The sequence below is a fragment of the Notamacropus eugenii genome, chromosome 2 (genome assembly GCF_028372415.1).
Source record: "Notamacropus eugenii isolate mMacEug1 chromosome 2, mMacEug1.pri_v2, whole genome shotgun sequence".
NCBI classification, from domain to species: Eukaryota; Metazoa; Chordata; class Mammalia; order Diprotodontia; family Macropodidae; genus Notamacropus; species Notamacropus eugenii.
The window spans coordinates 470,273,968-470,300,237 of NC_092873.1; the positions used below are offsets into that span (position 1 = coordinate 470,273,968).

The 26,270-nt window shown below is 35.9% G+C and overlaps 1 protein-coding gene across 4 annotated transcripts in view; it reads left to right on the forward strand.

The window, feature by feature from the left end:
* The window catches only part of COP1 (COP1 E3 ubiquitin ligase), a 251,041-nt gene that overhangs the window by 189,507 nt on the left and 35,264 nt on the right, over positions 1-26,270 (forward strand). For all 4 annotated transcript variants that reach the window (XM_072648565.1, XM_072648563.1, XM_072648562.1 and 1 more), the window contains 2 exons: positions 4,513-4,637; positions 15,705-15,865. In XM_072648565.1, coding sequence (XP_072504666.1) covers positions 4,513-4,637; positions 15,705-15,865 — 286 coding nt within the window. The remainder of the gene's footprint in view (positions 1-4,512; positions 4,638-15,704; positions 15,866-26,270) is intronic.

A 26,270-nucleotide genomic window follows, 5' to 3' on the forward strand; every position in this document is an offset into this window, starting at 1 on the left:
GGAGATAGCATGAGGAGATAGTTCTCAATAGGAGCTAGCAGCTAATTAGATGTTGGAGATGAGTGAAAATGGAGTTGATGATGGTTCCTGGATTGAAAACATAGGTAATTACAGGAGTGGTGGTGTTCTAGAGAGAAATAGCAAAGTTAAAGAGATATTTAGATGGTTTTAGGATAAAAGACTCTCAGTTTTTGTTTGAACATGTTGAATTTAATATTTCTGTGGGACATCAAATTGTAAAAGAAGTGTAGCAGGGAAGTAGATCTTCAAGACTGCCCAGAAGAGAGATGAGTGCTAGATATAGATTTAAGAGTCATTGGTGCATAGATATTAGTTGAGTCCATTGGTCCTATTGGAGTTACTTAGAAGTGGTGGAGAGAAAGAAGAAAGGGCTGAGAACAGAATTCTGGAGAACAGCAACATATAGGAGGACAGGATATGAATGAAAGGAGACCAAGAGAAATTTTAGAATAGCTTCCATGAGGAGGGAGATAGTATCAGGCAGCAAGGAGTAGAAAGATTGGCAGCATAGCAGTATTGGCTAAGTTGAGACTGGAGATAGCACGAATGTTGAACAGACCTTTGTCAGCCTTGTTGTATGACTTTCTCCTGTAGAATTTCTCAGTGAACAAGAGTGGAAAACGTAGATTGTGGGAGCAAACCAAGATTGAGTCTGGAAGCCTGGGAGTGGTTGCTGGGCAGTGGTGTAAATAATTCAAGGATCTGGTCAACTCTCACCCCTGTTGCATTCATCTGATCTATTTTTGTGTGGTTTCTAGTTACTCACCATCTTGGTTCTCTTCCTTTGGACATACTCAAAGTACCATCTAAACTATGAAATGTGAAGTTGGTACTTGAGTAGTGGTCTGACTGGATAGTGGGAAATCTCTGGTATCCCTTGTTGTCGACACTTCTTTGTCTATTAATGAAACCTCAAGTTGCATTAATGTGTTTCAGGAGTTGTTGTCTGCTTTTGCTCATGACAGTATTCAGGAATATCCGTCCTCCTTTCTAAAATCTTGAATTCTGTTGACTACATTTTTCTCTTTTCTCTTTAGATTTTTGTGACACTGCTTTCACTTGTTTCTACTCTGACTTTGTGACTACTCCATTTTAGTCTCCTTTGCTAAATCTTCTTCCACATCTTGCCCACTAGCCGTAGATGTTGCCTGAAACTCTTTCCTTAGCATTCTTCTCTTCTTCCTCTGTTCTAAGAAAAGGTTTCAGGTGCAGCATGAATGCACCAGAAGCTGTGCAAGGAGCAAGAATAGGAACCAAATCTACTGCTCCAATTCCGGAGCTAGGTATTAGATTGCAAGAAGCCTGAGAAGGGGACCTACAGCTAGTGGTGGGCCTAAGCAAGTGTGCTGGGCAAGAAGCAGGAACACAAGTCAGGACCACTGTGACTCTGTAGGGTCTCACTTTCGATTCCCAATGTGATCTAAAGCCTGATGTTGAATAACCAGGTTAAGGAGCTTAAATCAAGAGGAAACCTGCTATTCTGTCTCTCTTAGCCATTAGAACCTACCAGCTACCTTTAGTTGACCTAGAGCTAGCAGCAATCTACTAGAGCTCCACCTAGTGGCAAGTCCTTAGTTACTGCAAGACTCATGCATGTGTTAGGAGTTTACAAAGCTTTAGGAGGTCAAAGATCCAACTTCATCCTTAATTATGCAGTATTGGGCACACTGAAACCTTACAGGTACACAACCTGAGCCACTCCTGAGGTCATTGAACCCAGGAAAAAAATTCCCTTCAAAAGATAATATAGTACAAGACCAAGCAGGGCACAGATATGTTAGGCTGACCTTTACACAAATACCCAGTTTAGGAAGTAAGACAGAAAGAATGAGTACACAAAAAAAGAGTCCCACCATAGAGAGTCATTATGGAGGGACATCTGAGATGTAAAACCAGAAAAAGAGAACGATTCCAAAATATCTACAAGCAAAGCATTAAAGAAAAGTACAGCTTAAGTTTAAAAAGTCTTACTGGAATTCTTAGAAGAAATTGAGTAAAAGTTAAAACAGGATTTTATTAATAAGATAGCTTATTAATTAATGTTATATTGCAATATTAATAAGGTAAGAGACTACTAGAGTCAAGAATTGGGAAAGCAGGAGTGATAGAGCAAACGCATGGGAGGGAGAATTAAGAGTTTAGTCCAGGAGGTACAAAAATGAACCCAAGCAACATAACTCCTTATAAATTAGAATAGACCAAATGAAAATTAATGTCTGTGGGAAAAAACAAGAAATATTAAGACAAATCAAAACAGTTTAAAAAATAAAATGGATTGGCAAAAGTGGGATGGAAAATGCAATAGTATTGGGTGAAGATAAATATTACACAGCACTGGAACAAAGTGGAATGGGGAGAGTAGAATAATAGGAACAAAGAGCGTATTTTGAGGGAGGCGTTAGTAATAAGTGCAACAAACTAATTTGGGAAGGTGGATCACAAATAGGGGTTTCAAAGGAAAGAAAAGGTTTATGCCTATAACTGGGATCTGGGTGAGAGAAAGAGGAAAGAGAGGAGAGCAGAACTTGTTTGCATCAGCATCTCTGCACTGATATTGGGCACATTTTTTGTAAACAGGAGTTACAAACAAAGAAACCAGTCTGGCTAAAATGAAAAGGAAGACAGGTAACTTGAAAAAATACTCATGTCAAACTTCTAATCAGAGCCTTATTTCCAATATATGCAAAAAATAAGTTAAGATTTATAAGATTTAGAGCCATTCCCTAATTGATAAATTGTCAAAGAACACAAATAGGAAATCCAAGCTAACAATAATATGAAAAAAAATTGTCAGATCATCGCCAATAATTAGAGAATTAAACCACTCTGAGGTTCTACCTCACACCCATAAAGTGGCAGTATTTACAAAAAAAGGAAAATGATCATTGTTGAAGGGACTGTGAGAAAACAGTCACATCAGTGCATTCTTGGTACATTCTTGGTAAATCTGTAAATTGATCTGTCCATTCTGGAAAACAACTAGTAGCTGTGCCCCAAACATTCCTAAACTGTGCATATTCTGACCAGTCGTACCAATACTAGGTTTATATACTCAACAGATTAAAGAAAGGATGGTATCACAGCACTGGAATTTGAGGGAGTGTCCATCAATTGGTGAATGGCTGAGCAAATTATTATATATCATTATGATGTTAGAAATAATGAAAGGGACAATTTCAGAGAAAACTAGGGAATATTTTCTAGAAGTAATGCAGTTAAGAGAACAAATTTATATAATAACTACGTTATAATGACAAAAAACTCTGATCAGTGCAATGATGAACCATGATTTCTGAGGATTCATAATGAGGCATACTACCTATCTTCTGATAGAGAGCTGAGAGGAGTATATGCCCAGTGCAGGAATTTATTTTGCTTGATTGCACATATTTAATAAAATAGTTTCGTTTTTCATTTTTCCTTCCAATGGGGAAGAAGTAGAAAAGAGGAAAAAAAATTTTGTTAATTTTTAAAGACAACAGTTCTCAAAATTATATCTCACCAATCAAGAATAATTGTCATAATTTTTTAAGGAAGTATATCATTATTTAGTCTTATGACAGGTGATTAGGAGGCAGGATTGTGCAGAAGTGATAATCTTTTTACATGTGTAAAAATAACTTGGTCCAAATATTTGACCTTCTTTAATTTTAACTATTTTAAATAGCAACTTGATTTTCCTTTTTTGCTTTTTTTTAATATAACATTTATTAATCTATGGTATCGTAGGTGGTGGAGAAATAGTAAAAAGAAAAAAAGTCTTTACCTTTACCAGAGTGTTTTTTATACCTTGAAAGCTAATTTCAGCAATTGCATTTTGATAGAATATTTTAATTGTTAGTATTTAATTGGAATGAGCAAATTAAGTTTATTACTTTTTAAAAAAAATACTAGCATGTCAGCAATGCATTTTTACATATATTTTTCTAATTTTCTTTCTGACTTTATAGATTATATTAATTCATCATATTGTGTTTTAACTCCACAAGCATATGAAATACATAAAATTTCAAGTAAATTAAAAACTGCTCTTGGAAGACATTCAAGTGATGGTTCTGTCAAATTTTTTTGTCTGTGACCTTGGATAGACACATACAACCTTTCTGGGCCTTGGTTCACATTTGTAATAATGAAGAGATGACATCAGATATCTAAGTTTCCATCTTCCTCTAGATCACTGATTCTAATGAAGATAAAAAATAAACCTGTCATACTATTTACTTTACATGAAAAAGACAACCATGTTGACCATTTGCATTTTCTTTTTTGTTGTTAGGACTCTATAAAAGAAGAATAAATAACTGAAAAATGACATATTTGAGATAAAGATAGCATTCAATAGATTTTTAAAATAATGTGAAAATAAACTTTAAATGACAAAGGGATCACTGAAATAAAGCAAAACTTTTGTTCTAGTGAAGTTGGCAGATTGATTTAGTTGTTTGTGCTGAAAAATCTTAAATGTATTTTAATTCTTGTGCTTAACCTCAGGTCAACTGATAGTCAGCTGAAGTTGTGGAATGTAGGGAAACCACACTGTTTGCGTTCCTTCAAGGGCCATATCAATGAGAAGAATTTTGTTGGATTGGCTTCCAATGGAGACTACATAGCCTGTGGTAAGTCAAAGTTAAAACAGTATGGTGAAATAGAATGAGCAGCAGATTTGTAATCAGTGTCCCTGGGCTTGAGTCCTGATTCCTGTGTTTAACTCATGAGGGCTCGACAGGTCATTTCTCCTTTGGTCTCAGTTTTTCTCATCTTTAAAGTGAAGAGGTTAAACTAGACCATGCTTGGGTTTCCTTTTTATTGTAAATCTGTGATCCTGTGATAACCTTTCTTTTTTTGGTGCTGTTCAACATTGCTTTCTATCTTACAAATTGGCAGCTAAGGATACTATCCATCTTCTATCAATATTTATCAAACTATTTATCTGTATATCTATTTTTATTCATTATATCTATCTCAATCATCTATCCCTATCTAATCTCCATATACACACATGTGTACACACACATATACACATACATGCATACATACATAACACACACACATGTAAGTGTATATGTTCAGAAGGTAGCATTATGGACCAGATTTTATTTCTTTAGTATTATCTCATTTTACCTAGTTTAGTACTTTATAATTATCTTTAGAAATCATCTTAAGTACATATTGTGAATATATTCCTTGTTATCTTGTTATATGTGTGTTAACATCATTTATAATCTGCCTGCCCTACTATCTGAGAAATTATTAACTTACTGAGTTGTTTCATGTTAATATCTATATTAGAAATCTAAATATGGTCATACTAGCATTTTCACTGAAGGAGATGATCTCCCAAAGGGCACATTTCACATAAATAAATCCTTTTTAAGGATAAACTTTTTAAACTACTTTAATAGAAATGTTTCTAAAATTTCTCCTGCCTTTTTTCTTTCTAATTTTAAAAAATGTTTTATTCATGACTTTTTTTTTCCACATTAATTTTATTTCCACATATTTTTGCTTTTCTTTTCCCTACCTATCAGGCTGTTTCTTGTAACAGTTTTTAAAAAAAATAGAAGGCCAGCCAGAAAAATTAGCTTGCCATTGCCTGCATGTGACAGTGTGTGCAATATTACATACCCATGGTCCTCTGCCTTTACAAAAAGAAGAAGGTGCATTTTCTCAGCTCTTCTTTGGATCCACTTGTGTCCATTACAATTGCATAATGTTCCATTTCGTTGAATGTTTACATTCTTATAGTTACTGTGTATATTGTCTCTTAAGTTTGCTTATTTTTGTCTGTGTCAATTCATGTAAGTCTTTCTATGATTCTCTATATTCTGAATTCTTTGTGTTCATTTTTTTCCTACAGTATATTGATATTCCATTCTGGTGATGCATACCACATTTTGTTTAGCCATTCCCCAGTCAATGTGTGTCACTCTTAGAAATTCATAAATAAAGTAATCTCATGTGATGGCAGTCACTCTGTATTTTACCCTCTGCCCTTACTATGACAACTCTTCTCACCTAAGGCCAGTTTATCCTATTTCTAGTTCTTTGTTTTCCTCCTCCCTGCTTACTTTTCTGGGTCCTGCTGCCCTCAGACACTTAATCATTGCATCCCTGGAGTTGGATAGTCAGAGAATCACAGAATTTGAGTGTTGGAAGAGATCTGAACAGTCATCTAGTTCAACTCATTCAGAAAAAGCATCCCCTATAATATACCCAGAAAGAGTAATATAGCTTCTGCTTCAAGACCTCCAGAAAAAGTGAACCTACCACTTAGTTACCTGCCTTTCCACTTTTGGATAGCTCTGATTGTTAGTGGGTTTGGTGTTTTGTTTTTTTTTTTTATATCAGTTCTAAATTTTCTTCTTTGCTGTTTTCACTTACTGCTTGCAATTCTCCCTGTGGGGGCATACAGGACAAATTTAATGCTTCCTTTGCATGACAGTTTTTTAAACACTTGAAGACATCTTTCATGTCTCCCCCAAAGTCTTCTTTTCTCCAGGTTAAACATACTTGATTCCTTTAAGGAATCATATGTCATGGTCTCAAAGCCCTTCACTATCATATGAAGTTGCCGTCCATTAGATATTGTCCAGTTATCAGTGTCCTTCTAAAACTCTGACTTCCGGAGCTAACTATGATATTCCAAATGATATATGTAACAAGGGCAGAGTACAGTGGGATCATCTTCTCATACCTGTAATGTGCTTCCCTCATGATGCGGTTCATGATCACATTAACTTTATTTGGTCACTACATTATGTTACTAATTTGTTGAGCTTACAAAGCCCTTATGATGTTGTTGTTTGTTTGTTTGTTTTCAGAAAAGTTGTCAGCTGTGCTTGCCTCCCTGTCTTATACTTGTGAAATTGGATTTTTGTAACCAAATGCAAGACTTTGTGTTTATCCCTTTTTAATTTCATCTAATTAGATTAAGCCAAGTGCTCTAGCTTGTCATCATCCTTATGGATTGTAACTCTATTACCCACTGTGTTAGCCATCCCTCAGAATTTTGTGTAAATTAGAATAGACCATCTATACTTTTATCCATTTTTCAGTACAAATGTTCAGCATCACAGATTCATGAGGTACTACACTGCAGAGCTCTTGCCATATTTACTTTGAACCATTTACTAGTAATCTTTAGGGCTATCCATTCGACCAATACTGAATCCATATGGTTAAATTAATTTTCTAATCCATATCATTTTACTTTCTTTACAAAAATGTCAAATACTTCATTGAAAATTTTTTGAAAATGTAGGTGAACTCTATCTACAACATTTCCAATATCTACTAAGTTTAGTAGTCCTGTAAAAAAATGAAAGGAAGTTAGGTCAACATAGCTTTTTCTTGATTAAGCTGTGCTGGCTTTTTTTCATTACTGCTTCCCATTCTTGATATTTCATCACTGTGTCCCTAATGATCCATTCTAGAATTTTTCTAAGAATTGACATCAAATCACTGGCAGAATTTACAAATTCTCTTCTCTTCCTTTTATGTGCCCTTCTCCAATCTTGTGATCCTCTCTTATGTTCCATGATCTTTCAAATTATCACTGAAATGCGCTCAGCATTCACATCTCTCAGGTCTTTTGGGATCTGAATATATAACTCATCTGGGACAGATGACTTGAATTCATCATTGACAGGTATTCTCTTAGTTTACTCTCCCCTTACTTGTCTTACATATTATTAATCAGTCTTTGTTACATTATTTCCGGTATACGGTTGATTCCACTTTGCAGAGAAAATGGCAGTACTGTTGTTGGTTATCATAATCCATCAATCCCAAGCAAATATCCTTTCTATTCTTTTGATCCTCCTTTTTTCTCAGTTTCACTTAGAAACAAAATAAAACAAAACAAAATGTATGCCATGTTCTTATTTCCCTTTCCAGCCTCAGCTTATTTTGAACTTTTAATATTCCTCACAGTATTTTTATAGTATCATTCCATAGCCTTATATTCATTCTGGCCTTCTTGCTGTTCCATGAGCAAGACACTTCATCTCTTTACTCCAGACATTTTCGCTGACTGTCCTCCATGCTCTTTCTCATCTATTCTGACTGTTGACTTCCCTGGCTTCCTTTAAGTCCCAATTAAAATTCCAGAAAGCCTTCGCTTTTGCTGTTTAGTCATTTCAGTTGTGTCCAACATTTCTTCATGAGTTCAAATCTGGTCTCAGACACTTCTTAACTGTGTGACCCTGGGCAAGTCACTTGATCCTGGTTGCCTCAGGTTCCTCATCAGTAAATGAGCTGGAGAAGGAAATGTAAACCGCTCCATTGTCTTTGCCAAAAAAACCTCAGTGGGGTCACAAAGAGTTGGACGGGACTGAAGTGAGCTGAACAGCACCAACAATCTCTTTTCAGTAAAGCCTACTAGAATGGCCTCTGTCTTTTAAACTCCAACCTGTTGCTTTAGGTTTGTGTAGGTAATTCCAGGAAATAAGAGAGTAAAGAACCCTTTCCGTTCTGTTCCCCAGCATTTGCCAGTCAATGTTCTCTAAATGGTTAAATGGTAAAACTTATCCTCAGACCACTTAAGATGTGAATTTAAAATCGAACATAAAAATCAAGTATTTTCAGGTGAGATTTATTGAGTTGTTGAGTGATGAATCATATCACAAACTCCGATGGACATCAAGTGCTAAGAGTGGGAATGCTGACGATAGTCCCTTTAGGACCAGATGGAGTGCAGATTCTTCCTGTAGTCCTATATCAGCTTTCTTCATGTGGACACAGAGACTGGAATCCACGTGAGAGTCACAGATTGAGTCTTAGGCAGCACTGCAGTTGGAGGCAAGATTGACCGTACTGATACAGTGAAAAGCTTTCGTTCTGACAGTTTTCTACTCTTCAAGCGCTCTTAAGATTTAAGAGTTCTCATTGGTCATCTGGCTCATGGCAGTGCTTAGTCTTTTGGGGTGCTAACTGCCCAGGGCACATAAAATTAACCTTTTCCGCACTCTAGATTAACCATCAGCCTCAGGAAATATTCAAGACTCAGTAACCTTAAATGTAGGTACGTATAGATGGGGAGAACTTTTAATGGACTTGTTCTCATAATTAACCTCAGGTTGATATGCTATGCACAACATGGGGAAGTGGTTATTTTCTTAGGATGAGCAGTCTTCTCAGCAGGAATAACAATGAGCACCTTGAAAATGACCTTGACAGAAAAGCTGCTTTTATCTTTGGCGTGAGAATGCTGGGTGTCAACATTTTCAGAAATTAAAAGAAACTGATGCACTTTTGCCAAATTTGCCAAATTTATAAGGCTACAAGAGGCTATGCTTCAAAGAAACTGTCAACTTCACATGCAGCAAAGCAAATTGCGGTAAACTGTACTTAAAAATAAATGTTTCTTCTGCTTAGAAATGGAATCATTCCAAACAGCTATAGCACTTGTAATTTCAGTCTCTCTTCTACAAATAGAAGCTCTTTTTCCCCACTAGAAGCACAAGACACTGGTGGATTAATGCTCTTTATGAACACTTTCTCCTTTTTACTTTCCAAGGAAGATTCCCCTTCTATTCCATCCATCTTAGTCATTCTCCTTCATTGCTTCCATACTATTCTCCCATAGCTGCCCTCTATATTTTACCTCTTTTGAGAAACTAAATAAATTATTCACCTTGGAGTTTTCTTGGTGGAAGTTTATCTCCAGCTCCTCTATATATTTTACCTTCCTTTCCCCATTCTCCTAGAAAAGATGTTCGTTTACTCAGGTTCAGAGGACTTAATCTGTGGAGTATTAATTTTCCTCTGCCTCTCCTTATTCTTTAAATTCTCCTGAAGTCTTTAACTCTTAGGTCTTTTTGGTCCTGTGATGATCCCTTTTATTTTTCTCTTATTCCTCACTAATATTTTTTTTTTTTTTAGGAAAAAACAGTCATTGATTTTATTACTTTTTTCTCTTACAGTAATACTTTCTGTCTATCATGTGTTTCTATTTTAGTGACATTTCCAGGAGTAGTATTCTGCTCATACCTTTTTTGTTTTGTTTTGTTCATGTTTGCTATTATTTTTATAGAAATGTCACTAGTGTTGAAGGTCAGAATTTTAAAGTTGCTGAGTAACTACAATTTTTCAGGATAGTATTATGAGCTCTTTTGCCTCTTCAAATATATTACTTCATTCTCATTCTTTTTTCCTGTTTCTCATAACCACAAAGTATCAGAGCGTTTCACTTTAGAGTGATACTTGCTGTTTGAATTAGTTGTTCCTTCACAGCTGAAGGTTATTATGATGTATTTAAAAAGTGCTAAGCGTTATAATTGTAATATTACCTGCCATCTGGTCTTCAGTTTTTCTGTATGTATCACGTTTTGTTTTGTTTTCTGGGAGATGTATGATCATTAAGTTAATTCTTCGTGATACAGTTGAGGTTAATTTGTTTACTTTCATTAGAATTGATGTTGGCATTGTTTCTTTTGTTTCTCTTCTACTGTTTCCTTCCATTTCTCTATTTCTGTGTTCTAAGCTGAAAAAATGTTTCGAAACCTCTCCTCCTTTGAATAAAATATCTAGTGTATGTTCTAAGTCTTATTGTTTGTATTTTTCAATTTTTCATTGAAAATACTGATTCCCAACCAATCTCAAGTTTTTCCTCTTGAATTATTCCAGTTTATTGCTGTTATTCTGTGATCTCTGTGGAGGTCTGTAGAATTGTTTTTGGTCAGGGAATATGTTCGTATTCTTTCATGATATACTTTTTCATGATTTTGGCCTCACTTTCAGTTTTTACTTAATTCTTCTGCTTTTATAAGCCATTTTCTTAGTTTATTTATGAGCTAACTTTTTACTTGAGCCTTAATATTTTGGTCTTTACACTTTTCTCTCCTCTTCTCAGTGAGTTGTGTTTAAGACAGAGTAATGGCCTCAACTGCTTTTCCTGTCTTTATTCCTTGGGTCTTTCCTCACTAATATATTTCTCTGTATTATCCTTCCACTTCCAGTTGCTTTCCCCTTTTTTTGGGCAGCTGAGCAAAATAATTCTCCATTGCTTTTAGTGGTGTGCTAGGGCATTCAGACTGAGTCAGTCACATAAGGGGACAAGACAGGGGCTCTTACAGTCAATACTGAAGGACAAGCCAGCAGGATTACTTTTACTTATATATGTCTGATGTGAGAGATGAGTTGTTTTATTGGGACACTGAGTGGGAGAAACTTGTTATGCATGTAAGAACTCCAGTGTTATTTTATGCAGTTATTCCCTCCTGTGATATTTCTGCCATCTTATCTTATGGATTTAACTTTACTTATTCTTTATCTGGCTCATAATTCCTTTATATTGTTGTTTTGATATGGAGTAGGCAGACAGAGAAGTTCATAAATCTTCTTTGCCTTCTAAAGCAGATTTACCTCAAAAATACTTTGAGTTTTTCATCGATAAAGATCATGCTTATTAATTGTTGAGTATGTAGACTGTTTAACTTTGTATTATTGATTCCAGGCTGCTATGCTTTGTTGTTGTTGTTGTTTTTTAATTCCTTGTTTTATAGTTTTTGTGTTTTCCATCATTGTCAGTTTTGATTTTTTCATTTCTCTTATGGCAGTTAATCTCTTAACACTTTCAGCATCTGTCACCTAATTCATTTCTACTAATCCATTATCCTAGGAAACTAGGACAAATATAACCATTTTTTTTAATGTTTATTTATTTTTAGTTTTCAACATTCATTTCCACAAGATTTTGAGTTCCAGATTTTCTCCCCATCTCTCCCATGCCCCATACCATAACGCCTTACATTCTGATTACCCCTTCACTCAGTATGCCCTCCCTTCTAAAACCCCTCCCTTCCCTTATCCCTATCCTCTCTTTTTTCTTGTAGGGTAAGATAGATTTCTATACCCCATTACCTGTATTTCTTATTTCCCAGTTGTATGCAATAACAATTCTCAACATTTGGTCCTAAAACTTTGAGTTCCCACTAATCTCCATTCTTCCCTTCCCACCCATCCCCACTGGGAAGGCAAGCAATTCGATATAGCTATATATGTGTAGTTTTGCAAAAGATTTCCATAATAGTCATGTTGTGTAAGAGTAACTATATTTTCCTCCATTCTGTCCTGCCCCCTATTTATTCCATTGTCTCTTTTGACCTTGTCCGTCCCCGTAAGTGTTTACTTCTAATTTCTCCTCCTTCCATTTTCCCTCCCTTCTGTCATTCCCCCCACCCCACTTGTCCCCTTGTCCCCTGCTTTCCTGTAGTGTAAGATAGATTTTCATACCAAATTGAGTGTGTTATTCCCTCCTTAAAGCAAATATGAAGAGAGTAAGCTTCACTTTTTCCATCTCCCCTCCTCCCTTTTCTACTACATTGAAAAAGTTTTCTCTTGCCTCTTTTATGAGAAACAATTTGCCCCATTCCATTTCTCCCTTTCTCCTCCCATTATATTCCTGTCGCCCCTTAATTTTATTTTTTTAGATATGATCCCTTCTTATTCAACTCACCCTGTGCTCTCTATCTATATATTTGTGTGTGTGTGTGTGTGTATAATCCCTCCACCTATCCAAGTACTGAGAAAAGTTTCAAGTTACAAATATTATCTTTCCATGTAAGAATGTAAACATTTCCACTTTAGAAAGTTCCTTATGATTTCTCTTTCCTGTTTACCTTTTCATGCTTCTCTTGATTCTTGTATTTGAAAATCAGATTTTCTATTCAGTTCTGCTCTTTTCATCAAGAATACTGGAAAGTTCTCTATTTCATTGAAAGACCATTTTTTCCCCTGAAGTATTATACTCAGTTTTGCTGGTAGGTGATTCTTGGTTTTAATCCTAGCTCCTTTGATTTCTGGAATATCATATTCTAAGCCCTGCAATCCCTTAATGTAGAAGCTGCTAGATCTTGTGTTATCCTGATTGTATTTCCACAGTACTCAAATTGTTTCTTTCTAGTTGGTTGCAATATTTTCTTCTTGACCTGGGAACTCTGGAATTTGGCTACAGTATTCCTAGGTTTTTGTTTTCGGATCTCTTTCAGGAGGTGATCATTGAATTCTTTCAATATTTATTTCACCCTCTGATTACAGAATATCAGGGCAGTTTTTGTTGATAATTTCATGAAAGATGATGTCTAGACTTTTCTTTTGATCATGGATTTCAAGTAGCCCCATAATTTTTAAATTGTCTCTCCTGGATCTATTTTCCACATCAGTTGTTTTTCCAATGAGATATTTCACATTGTCTTCTATTTTGTCATTCTTTTGGTTTGGTTTTGTAATTTCTTGGTTTCTCATAAAGTCATTAGCTTCCTTCTGCTCCATACTAATTTTTAAAGAACTATTTTCTTCAGTGAGCTTTTGAACCTCCTTTTCTATTTGGCTAATTCTGCTTTTTAAAGCATTCTTCTCCTCATTGACTTTTTGCACCTCTTTTTCCAATTGAGTTAGCCTATTTTTCAAGGTGTTATTTTCTTCAGCATTTTTTTTGGGTCTCCTTAGCAAGGTGTTGACCTGCTTTTCATGCTTTTCTTTCATTTCTCTCATTTCTCTTCCCAATTTTTCCTCCATCTCTCTTACTTGATTTTCAAAATCTTTTTGAGCTTTTCCATGGCCTGAGACCATTGAATATTTATTTTGGAGGTTTTAGATGCAGAAGTCTTGACTTCCTCTGATGTTGTGCTTTGTTCTTTTTCATCTGAAAGGATGGAAGAAAATACCTGTTCACCAAGGAAGTAACCTTCTATAATCATATTTTTTTTCCCTTTCTTTGGGCGTTTTCCCAGCCAGTTACTTGGCTTTTGTATCTTTTGTCAAGAGGAGGGTATACTCTGAAGACCTGTAAGTTCTCAGTTCCTCCAAGGTGGCACAATCAAGGGACAGGAGGTACTCTTCTCCTGGCCTGCGCAGTGATCTGGGAGCAATCAAAAACTTTTTTGCCCAGAATCTGCGAGTAGAATTCCATCTCCACAACTGTCTCCAACTCCACTGCCGGTGCTCCTCCTCACCTCAGGGCCAGGCTCAGGGCTGAGATTCACATCAGCTACTCATTTCCCTCAAGGGCTTTAGGAGGAGGGCTCCCAGGGCTGAACTCAAGGCTGAGATTCAGATCAGCAGCTCAGCTCCCCAGGGCCATTAGGTGAAAGGCTCCTAAAATGGACACTGCAGTAGCTGCTGGTGTTGGGACCAGATCACATTCCATTCTCACCCAGATGAAAAGGCTTTCTCACTGACCTTTGAAGCTATCTTTGGCATTTGTGGGTTGAGCAATGTGGGAACTGCTGCTGCCAGTGGCTTCCCAAAGCCTGTTCTGGGTCCTGTTCCTGGTGCTATAGACCTTTCCTGTCGGCCTTCCAGGCTGTCTTGAGCTGGAAATCTCTTTCACTCTGTCATTTTGTGGCTTTCGCTGCTCTAGAATTTGTTTAGAGTCATTTTTTACAGGTATTTTATGGGCTATGTAGGGAAACTTCTACAGGTCTGTCTTTCTACTCTTGGCTCCACCCCCAACCATGTTTTTCTTAAATGTTTGAATAACTATGTTTCTTTAAAATTATATATAAAATCAAGAAATGAGGTCTTGAGAGAGAACTTGAGGACTTCTGTAAAGTTTATACACATACATTTTGCACATAAAACATAAACAATGTATTTTTCACAGAACCATTGCATGGATTTGGCTCTTATAGGGACAGTCCAGAGCAAAACAGGAAAACCATTTTTAATCTTGATTGGTTGAGCTTTGATCTAAGGTAGCCCTGTGTAATATCTTCCTCATAAATTCTCTCTTTATTCCTTGTTTAACTTATAGTCATTTTTGTTTCAAGGACCCCATAGAAAATCTATAAAATGATTTTTTGGCTAGCTAGTCTCTGAGATCCCTTCCATATGGCTGGTAGTTAGCTGTTGTCTAAACTACATCTCTTCATAAACTGTGGGCTGCAACCCCATATGGGGTTATGAGTGGAAAAATTTAAGAAGCTGTGGTCTGAAGGAATCATTCCCTATATTGAGGAGCTTTTCTTCAGAGTCTACAGTATGGACCACTTGCTATTACACTGTTTTATATTTTGCTTAACTGTTTTCAAGAACCATACTTTGTGAAGCATCTGAGAAATGTCTGTCATAGTAAAATAAAATATCAGCTGTTAGCAAGTTTTTCACAATCAGTGTCACCTGCCTGCCTGATAAGGTTCAATCAGTTTTAAGTAAAATGAGAAGAATGCACTTGAATTATCTGTTGAAATGATCTCATTTTCCCTCTTCCACTCTCTATAGCCAAAAAATAGCCAAGTCGCAATTCTGTCTCTAAAGCAACTCCTACATTCAATCTCTTTTTTTCCTCTCATATTGCAACCACCTTACTTCAGTCTCTCATCACTTCTTCCCTACACTATTGTATCAGGCTTCTTAATTGGTCTTCTTGCCTCAAGTCTTTCTCTTCCCCAGCTTATGCTTCACAGAACTTATAAAGTAATATACCTAAAACATAGGTCAGACTATGTGTTATTTTGATGCTTAAAAGTCTCTTCCAGTGACTCATTATTGCCCCTGAAAAGAAATGTACATTCCTAGTTAGCATTTTTTTTTAAAGCCCTTCACAGATTGGCTTCATCCTGCCTTCCCAGACCTGTTACATGTTACTCCTTTTCATGTACTTTTTAGTCAGTGTTTGTTCAGGTAATGACTGTTTATTAAGAGTTTCCCATCCTAAAACTAATTTGTGCTTTTATTTCCAGGAAGTGAAAATAATTCCCTCTACTTATACTACAAGGGCCTTTCAAAGACGTTGCTGACTTTTAAGTTTGATACAGTTAAAAGTGTCTTAGACAAGGACCGGAAAGAGGATGACACAAATGAATTTGTTAGTGCTGTTTGTTGGAGGGCACTGCCAGATGGGGTAAGTGTCTGGTCATGTTTTAGTTGAACTGTCTATCACGTAACTATTTTAAATACTTAAGTTAAAGATACATTTGGAAGATTAACACAATTTTCATTATTGCCTAATTATATGCAGTTAGTGTTACGTTGATATAAAACATAAAATTTTTAATGGTACTTTATTTAGTACTATGAGGATGTTGATGTTTATAATGATTTTGTAATGCAGGAAACAAAAAGGAAAAAATGTCTAAATTATGTAGTTCAATACTCTGTTAATACAGAATTATTCCCTACAAAATATGTGGTTATTAGGTTAATTATCTTCATATTTTATTTGATTTCTCAGGCAGCAACCCATATTTTTTCCAGGTCAGAGTTAAAGAACTCAGAGTAATTCCCAAAAGCTCATCTGGTTTGCTATCCTGTCTTTCTGACAGTTAAGGTTAAACAAACAGATTTTTGCCCCTTTCTTAAAGCTGTGTTTGTGAAAGAGAACTCATCTCTTATAGTTACCCATTTTGCAATCTAGGTTTTTCCTTTAGCATTTTTTACCTAAATATTAGTCTTGTCTTCCTCTCTTGACGTATTCAGCCATTTTCCATTATTTCTCTTTCCATTTGATATAATCTTTGAGGAAAGTGGTTCATGCACAATTTTATTTTTGTATCAAAAATTACATTTTTTCTTGTTATTGATTGATTTCAGTCATATCTTACTCTCTCTGAGTCCATTTGAAGTTTTCTTGGCAAGATCGGGAAGTGGTCGGCCATTTCCTTGTCTTGCTCATTTTACAGATGAGGGACTGAGGTAGACAGGCTTAAGTGATTTGCCCAGGGTCACATAGCTTGTAGATGTCTGAGGCAGATACGAATTCAGGTCCTCCTGACTCAAGGATTATTGCTCTATCCACTGTGCCACCTAGCTGTTCCAAGAATTATGTTATGTAGCTTAAAATTTATTGGTTCATTTCACTGGCTTTATCAGTATATATGTCTACATTTTTTTCTCTCATCATGTTGTTTGATGGAGGAATTTTGATGGAGGAAATAAAAGACAGCTGCTTTTAGAAGGGCATCTGTCTGAGAAACTATAAAATATGCTCCAAGGTAGACATCTCCCAGCTTTCACTTGTAACACTTTTTAGATAACATGATTCATTATAGTGAGACTTTAGAAGCATGTCAATATCTCCTTTTGGTACTTTTCCTGTTACCACTTGAGTCATGACCCAGGTTAATCCCATAGGCTAGAAGTTCCCCTCCTATGCTTTATAAGATCAGATAGATATATTTGATACTATTCCTTTTTACAATCTCAAAGAGTGAATAGTAGCTTCCTAATAAAGTAATATCACGTAGTCATCATGGTCACAGGACTGTTTATTACCTCAATTCTCTAACCTAATTTCAGAAAGTTAAGAAAATTCATAACTGTGTTTCTTTCGCACCTCTGCTTACCACATAATCTCTTTCTTTTAATGTTAAGCCCATTTTCATTTTGGTTATTATACCTCTTTGTTTTTTTTCCAGTGATTGAAACAAAAATATAGAAAAGGATTTCTGTATGGTTATAGATTTTTTTCCTCATAGGGTTTGCTCCATTATTTTATTTGGGAGTGAAAATTACATTTAGTCGATAGTAGTTATTTTCAGTACTTGACCATTTTTAAAAAATCGCAGCAAACATTTCATTTTAACTTTCATTTTTTTCTTCAGAAATATAGGTTCAACAGCATTTGTGAATTACCTTCTAATCATATAATACAATTAGTTTGTATAAGTAAATAATTATAAGTTTTGGGATATATTTTAAAAGTTTTTTTCTTTGCTTCTTTACCTCACAAATCCTTATTGGGTATAGAACTCTTGTAGTCTTTGTGTTTTCCCATTTTCAAAGAATTCTTATTCCTCCTTTTAATAGTTTTTAGTTTTCATTGACTGCTCCTGCTAACCTTTTCCTACGAGGATAAGGATTCTAGGTGTTCTTCGTGTGTGTGTGTGTGTGTGTGTGTGTGTGTGTGTGTGTGTGTATAAAAGTATACTCTTAGTGACAATTGCCCCTTTGCATATAAGTTTTGCATTAAGTTGAAGTGATCCTTATAAGAAGCACATCAAGTAGGTATTTTATTCTTACCTATTTTGAGAGGAACTGTAATCACACAGTAATTACCATAATGAAATTTCAGAGTTAGGATAGAATTCAGAAATCATTTAGTCTGAAAAGGAATCTCTTCTATATATTTTTGTTCTGACTCACAAAATGGGTAACATCTTCATCTTCTCACTCTCACCCCCCAATTCAGTAAGTCTTACTGATTCTACCTTTGCAAAATATCTCATATATGACACTTTTCTCCTCTAATGCTATTACTTTGGCAGTTATATGGAGGATGGATTAGAATGGGGAGAAATTTGAGACAAGGAGTCAAATTGAAAACTTATTTCAGTAAGATAATATTTAAAGAACTTTGCAAATCTTAAAGCACTATATAAATCCTAAATGTTATTGATGAAGTTATAGTCAGTCCATGGGAGAGGTGGTGAGGGTGTGACTAAAATAGGAACTGTGTAAGTGAGAAGAAAATGATGTATTTGAGAGAAATTACAGAGGAAAAAAATTACAGGACTTAGCTGATAAGATATGTGGAGTGAATGAGAATGAGGAATTAAGTATGGAACCAAAATTAGAGGCCTAGATGACTGGAAAAATGGTATGGCCCTCTCCAATAATAGTGAAGTTCCGGTTAGTGGTAGGTAGGGAGAAGGATGTGGAGAAGATAATGAGTTCTGTTTTGGACATGCTGACTTGGAAATAACTGGATGTCCAGTAGTTAATGATGCAGGACTGTAGCTTTGGAAGAATAGTAGGACTGGATGTGTGTGTATATGTGTGTGTGTGTGTGTGTGTGTGTGTGTGTGTGTGTATATATAAGAATTATCTTCATACAGTTGATAATTGAAAACTACATGAACTGATGATGAGATCACCACACCGAGGAGAGGAAAAGAGGCCAAGAACAGATTTTTTAAGGGACACCCAAAATGAGAGTGTGTGATATGGAAGAATATCTTTAGAAGAGACTGAAAAGGAGCTGCTAGATACATAGAAGGACAACCAAGATAAAGCAGTGCCATCAAAACACAAAGAGGAAAGAGTATCTAAGAGAACAGTGTCAAATACAGAAAGGTTAAGAAGGATACCAGTTGAGAGAATGCCAGTAATAAATGTGACAATTTAGAGATCATTGTTAATTTTTGAGAGGGCTGTTTCAATTGAATTATAAGGTTGGAAAAGAGTTTAGGAGAGAGTTGGGAGGAAAGGAAATGAAAGCCCCAAGAGTTGAAGACTTTTTTCAGTATATAATGGAAAAAGATAAAAAATCAAAGTTTCACTATTAAAATTAAGATAGAATGAGGCACAAAGTTCTAAGCATGATCAATTTATTAGTAAAGTATGAATTTACCATTAAATAAGGTCTCAGGTTCCTTAGCAAAGCTAAGACTCTGAATGAGGGGGACAGCTCTCTTTTTTAGTTTTGGGGAGGACAAAACTAAGAACAGGTCTTTTAAGTAGGGAGCAAGTTATAATTGGTTATCAGAGCTTGATATCATGAATAGCAAAATCAGTATTATTGGTTACAGAGCTGAGGTGTGGGGGACAGTGTGATTGGCTGGAAATTAGGAATGAAGAGCTATGGCAGCAATGCCTTCCTTCCCTCCTGTGGCTAAGAAATGTTCATTGTTTGACTTTCCCTACAAGGTTAGAGAAAGTGGATTAGAGTTCTTTGGGTAAGAAATCAGATATCCTTGAATGGTAGCTTGGTTGTTTAAAGGTACTTGAGCAGATTTGGTGGTGTCCATCTGCATCCCTCAAGGATAACAGATCTCTTTGAGGTAAGAGTAGAACAGTGATTAACAGGAGACCTGGATTTCTAAACTTAACTCATTAGAGGTCATCTGACTTTCTGAGCTAAGTTCAGAGACAAAGAACCCTGACTTAGGCATTTACAGGACAAAATCAATAGGACCAATTAATGATAATAGAGAATCTGATTACTCCAAAAAAATACAGATAGGTTTCTGAGGAAGAAATCAAAGCCATATGAAAGAACCACATGTTCTAACAAATTCTAATAATTAACAAAAAATTAAAGCAGCTCTTAGGTCCTTCCTCACATCCATTAGATTGGCAAAATCGACAAAAAGGAAAAATTATATGTGGTGTCAAGTGACTGTGGACAAACAGACACAAAAGAATCTTCAAAGGGATCAAAGAAAAAGGAAAAGGATCATATGTACAAAAATATTTATAATAACTCTGTGTGTTATGGCAAAGAATTAGAAACTAAGGATAAGGTGCCTGTCAGTTTGGAATTGGATGAATAAATTAATGAGAAATGAGTGTACTAGAATATAATTATATTATATATTATATATATTAATATATTATATAATATGCTATTGTAAGAAATAACAAGATGGACAGTATCAGAGAAGCCTGAAGTAATGTGATCAAAACCAGAATAATTTATCCAGTAACAACAATATAATAGCAAACAACTTTGAAAGAGGTAAAAACTCTCATCAATTCAATGAGCAACCTGAATTCCAAACGACAAATGATGAAGCATACTACTCACCTCCTAATGGAGAGTAATGGGCTCAGAATGCAGAATGAAGTAGATATATTTGGGACATGCCCAAGGAATTGTTTTTTCCTGACTACATAGTTAAATGAGCTCTGTTTTTCTTTTCCCTTTTTTCCCCAATTGAGTGAGGAGGTAGAAAGAAAAGAAAATAGATTTTTTTTGTTCATTGAAAATATTTAAAATTAACTTTAAAAGGAAAATGAATAGGACAGGACCAGCCTCCTTGGGCATAGGTTATAAAGAATAAACCAATGTAACCTCTTTTAAGCATTAACAATCCAAGGAATAGTTACAGTATTATCCCAGAAGGGAAAAAGAGTAAGAAAAGGAATGGAATAAAGCAGCATTTTGGGTGAAGAAGCATTATATATTAATGTTACTGAAATTATTCGATTAGATGCTAGGCAGGAAGTTTCTGGAAGGATTTCTTAGAGCATTCTTAATTGCAAAAAAGAAAGAGTAAAACAGATTAAAAAGTTACAAAGGAAACTAAAAATTTTGGATCAGACAGTGCAATGGGAAACAAAAGAGGAATTCGTGGGAGGAGACTTTGATATTCTTGAATGTGGATGGATTAAATTCCCTAACTGTAACACTTTATACATTAACAGTCATATTGTAAAGTTAAATAACTTTCAAAGACTTAAGAACTCTAATTAACTCAGTGGCTGACCAAGGTAGAAGTGAATTGATGATTAAACGTCACTCTTTCCCTGACAGAGATCATTGGCTGGTCCAGAATGAGACATATTTTGAGACAGTGATTTTGGGAATTTTTCCTCTTTTGTTTGACTTCATATTTGTTTAAAAGGTTTTGTTTTTCTCTTTCCCCTAAAGTACTTGAGATAGGAAGGGGAAGTAGGAAGGAAGGTATGGATAAGGTAGCCAAAACAAAGAGGTTCACCAAAATGTTCACCAAAATGCCCAGAAGAGAACATAAAGAAGGATTATAGACAAATTAGATACCTTTGAGAGTAGCATGTTGAATTTATTATATACCTAAAAAAAAATAGCTACACACAGTACTCACAGTTTAGAAGTGCTTTTTTTAACTGATCTTTGTTACATTCAGAATTTTTTTAAGTGAAAAGAAAACATCTAAAACAAAGCTAACATTATAATGAAGAAACACTGGAAGCTTTCAATGTGCAAATAAGGATAAAGTAAGAATGCCCCATCCCTCCCCACTGTTATTTAGTATGGGTCTAGAAATACTAGGTGTATTAATAAAATTAGAGGGAAAAAGACATTAACATCAACAAAGATAATCAAGTTTGTCGCTATTTGTAGGTGACATAGTGAGGTCTTCTTAGAGTCATCTTTAATAGCATGCAACCCATTGGAGTTTATGTGGTCAGTAAGAGAGTGTGAAGAAAGAAGAGAAAAGGTCCTAGGCCAGAGCTCGAGAGTACCTTCTCACATAATAGGGAATTTTATTAATTATAATTCAGAAAAGATTGAGAATAAATTGCCTGACAGGCAGAGGGTGAAGCAAGTGCATCATCTCAAAAACCCAAAGAAAACGAAGGTCGTTGGGGTTGGCATGAGTTACTTGGCTACTTTGGAGAAAGCAGTTTCAGGTAAGTGAAGTTCAGAGCTAGTATTAGAGGTAATGAGAAGAAAGAGATGAATTTTGTTTGGTTTTAAGAGGATGGATATATCACTTCCTCTAATAGCTTGAGGAAACAATATAGTCAAGTGAGAGGTTTTTTTTAAGGAGAAGGAAACTTTGAGAGCATTTATAAGAAGAAATCGAAAATTAGAGACTGAGGAAGATAAGTAGAAGAAATCTTCAGGAAAGTATGAAGGGATAAGGTCAGGGTTACATGAAGAGGCATTGATATCAGTGAGGTAAAGAGTTATTTCTTTGTCAGAAACCAGGGTCAAGGTGAGGATATTGGCTCACATTGGGAGATTGTGAGGTGTATAAATAGAAAGAACTCATGCTGCATAGCCTTTTTGTAGGAACATATGGGTTGAGGGCCTCAGCACCAAGGGTAGAAATCATGGTGCTATAGCAAATTTAAGGAGAGAAAATTTTTTTTTAATGTTTTTGTAGGAACAAAATGAAAGGAGGCATAGTAAGGAAAGCTATTAAGTAGAAAAAAATTACACTGATATAACTGATAAAAGTCTGATATCCAAAACATAAAGTGAATTGTCACAAATTTATAAAGTAAGAACTGTTCTCCAGTAGATATATCAGGGGAAATGAGTAATTTTCAAAGAAAAAATTTCATAATGTAAATTACTATGTGAAATATGCTACAAATCACTGATTGAAATGTAAATTAGAATATCTCAGAAATTTCACCTCACATCTTTTGGCAAAGATGACAAAAAATGATTCCTTTTTGGAAGATCAGTGAAGACGTAAGCAGACTGCTATATTGTTAGTGGAGCTGTGAATTGTGCAACATATTTATAGGATTTGGGGTACGTGCCCAATAGTGAGATTATCAGGTCAAAGTATGGGAGATGTTCAGTCATTCTTTTCTTTTTTGCATTTTAAATATATTTGAAAAATTAGTTTGGGCTTATACAAAAGAAAAAAGTGACTAAGCTGTTCATATACTTTGACCTAACAATCCAGTTAGGTACATAACCCAATTAGTTCACATTGATACTAGAGATAAAAAGACCAAAAAAAATAACTTATTGATGGAAACCAACATATACTATTCTATGCACAATAAATACAAAGTAATTAGAGGGGAAAGCTACTAGCAAAGTTAGGGGATCAAGGAACACTTCCTTGTAAAAAGTGCTGTTTGAGTTGAGTATTAAAGGAAACTAGAGATCTCAGAGGGAGTGACAGCAGAGTGCATTTCATTCATGGGGACACTTGTGCAAAGGTGCAGAGATGGGAGATAGAATGTCATGTGTGAGGAATAGCAGGAAAGCTAACTTGGCTAGACCGTAGTGAGTTTGAAAGGAAGGGAATATATTAATGGGGATGTAAAAGTTGGTTGTTGTCCTTTGTCTTTGAAGAGAACCAAAATGACATCACCATGATAAAGTGACGTTTCAGTGTGTCTGACTGTGGCTGATCAGATCAATATGAGCTTGGAATGCTTTACCACAGGTTGGGCACAGATAGTCCGTGTGAATATTTGAGGTGGATATCCCAAATTTGCGCATCCTGTGTTTACTTTGTGCTGTGTCAGTTCTGCTTTGCTCAAAAAGTACAGCACCCTTTCTGATGTGGGCATGCCATGCTGAGTGATCCTGTGCCAGTGTCAGAAGAGATGACTCACTCTCTCTCTCTCTCTCTCTCTCTCTCTCTCTCTCTCTCTCTCTCTCTCTCTCTCTCTCTCTCTCTCACACACACACACACACACACACACACACACACACACACAATCTAGTAAGAAAAGATTATCCAGGAGAAGAGGATGACTTGTAGTGTTAATGGCTGCAAAGGGGTCAAAAAGGATGAGGACGGAGAACAGGCCATTAAATTTGGCAATTAAAGATCATTAGAGACTTTTTTTTCAAATTTTACTGCATTGCAGTGGGTTTCAAACCTAATGAGAAGAGAGGAAGTAGAAGCAGCTAGTGTTAGGGGGCTTTCTCAAAAAAGTTAGCCAAGAAAGGGAAGAGAGAGACTTCATTGACACAAGAATATCTGGAATAGGGAATCATTTGCAGTCATCTTCTGTACATCTTTTTAAAACCTAAGTTGGTTGGTGAGTACCCTAAGAATTGATATTCTTCTCTCTATATTGCTTCTATTTTTCCTTTTCTTTGTTATTGTTTTTCTTTGTCTTTCGTTTCATTCTTAAGTGTCACCTAGACTGATATTCTTTATAGAAGTTTATTCCATTGGAATTCTGTTATTCTACTGAACCCTCTGAAAATCTGCTTTCCCAAACTTAAGTTCTGTGTGGAGAGGTTAATTCTCCCCAGTCTTACCATTATTCCCACCCAGCCACCAATTTTTCCCTGTAAGTGAGAATCTAATCCAGAATAGAAGTTCCCCTTGTTGGTTCCTGTAGCCTTTGAAAAATGAAATCATTAAGCCAATCAAGAAGTTTCTGTTCTTGGAAGAAACAAAGACAGAAAGAGCCAGTAGATTGCAATCTCCCATCACTACCATGTCATGTCCCTGTGCTTCATTTATGATCCATTTGTTAAATTTCTCATTGTTTCCTCATATTGTCCTGAGTAGTCTAGAGTATACTCCAATTACATAATCACCTTGATGTCTCCTTCCATTGATCTTTATTCAGTTGTTCTCCACCATGCTTTAACCCTTGGCTTTATAGATTTCTTTAAATGATATAATTTTAATATGCTTCCTACTATCCCTTTTTTTTTTTTTTTGAAAAGGGTAGGCCCTTTGAGAGCCATATTTCAGTGAAGGGTTTTAACCCCCTAATTCTTACTGAAATCTAGGTAAGCCTCGAGGTAGGAGGATTCTAATGTTCCAGGCAGTGTGTTAAGTACTTTACAAATTTAATCTCATTTGATCCTCAAAACAACTCTTTGAGATAGGTACTGTTGTTATCCCCATTTTACGGTTGAGGTTAAGTGACTTGCCCAGAGTCACACAAGTAGTTCTTGAGGCTAGATTTGAACTGTCTTCCTTACTCCAGGATCTGCACTTTGTTTATAATGCCACCAGGTGGATCAAACCTGACAAATCCAGTCTCCTCTCTTCTCTTCAGATTCCCCCCCCCTGTTTCCAAATAGTTTCATTTCAATTGTCTCTAGGAATGTCTTCTCATCCTATATTCTTTTCCCATGAATCTTCTATGGCGGTTGACTCCGCATGCTAGGAACCTTCCTGTAGTTGCCTTGACATTGAACAGACAGTAGTTGAGTATAGAAATTGTCCATGTGTATGTGACTGAATCCATCTTTTCTGGTCACAAGTCTCTTAGGCAATCTTCTTCATGCTATTTCACCTTAGCAAATCTTCATTGTTGGGTAGCTTCAGTCTCCATATATGCCCACATATGTGTTCACTTGAAGAAGACAGTGGTATTTCATGACTCTCAGGTATATAGCATCACCAGATGAACACTACAGTAATTCAGTGGATCTTCATTGTCCTCCATGAAGTGCTGGTGGAGATCCGTAAGTCCCTTCTGTGAACTCTCTCCTATGTTTGCTTGTTAAATTTACCATATCATGTCAATCCAACAATCTGAGGAATATTTTTCTTTTCTCTTGATTTTAAGAATGGTTTGACAGTCTCATCTGTTACCCCTCACTTTTGCTGTGTACCTCACCCATGTTATTTTTTAATCATACAAACATCCTTTCACCACTTCTTTGTAATTCCTTGTTTGTAATGTAGTATATCCTACTCATACCTGCTGTACATCTCCTTGTTGTACTTTGACTGAGAGGGGAATGGGAAATGACTTCTTATAGAAGTTAGGAGAACTCAGAGAAGGCAGAGCCTCTACAGGGATGCACTGAGACAGAATAGTGTGTTCCTGTTTGCAGGCACTGTGTGAGGTGCTGACAGTGCAGAGACAGTTAAGAGGGAAAATGTGCTCATGTCTTGGGGTGGTGGAGGAAGGATGTGGAATCAGGAAATGCCTTGTGACAAACACACAGGGTGGCCCCTGAGATGTGCTTTGAAGGAAACCAAGAAGAGCTATTGAGGTGGTATTTTTCTCTTCTGAACTAATTTTTTTTTTTATAATTAGCAATAAGCAGAGTGGAATCTTGTACTACAGGTAGAATGTACTACAGTATGGCGTGGCCATTGCGTATACCAGTAAGATTATCACTGTTGTAGAATCAATGGAAATGTATG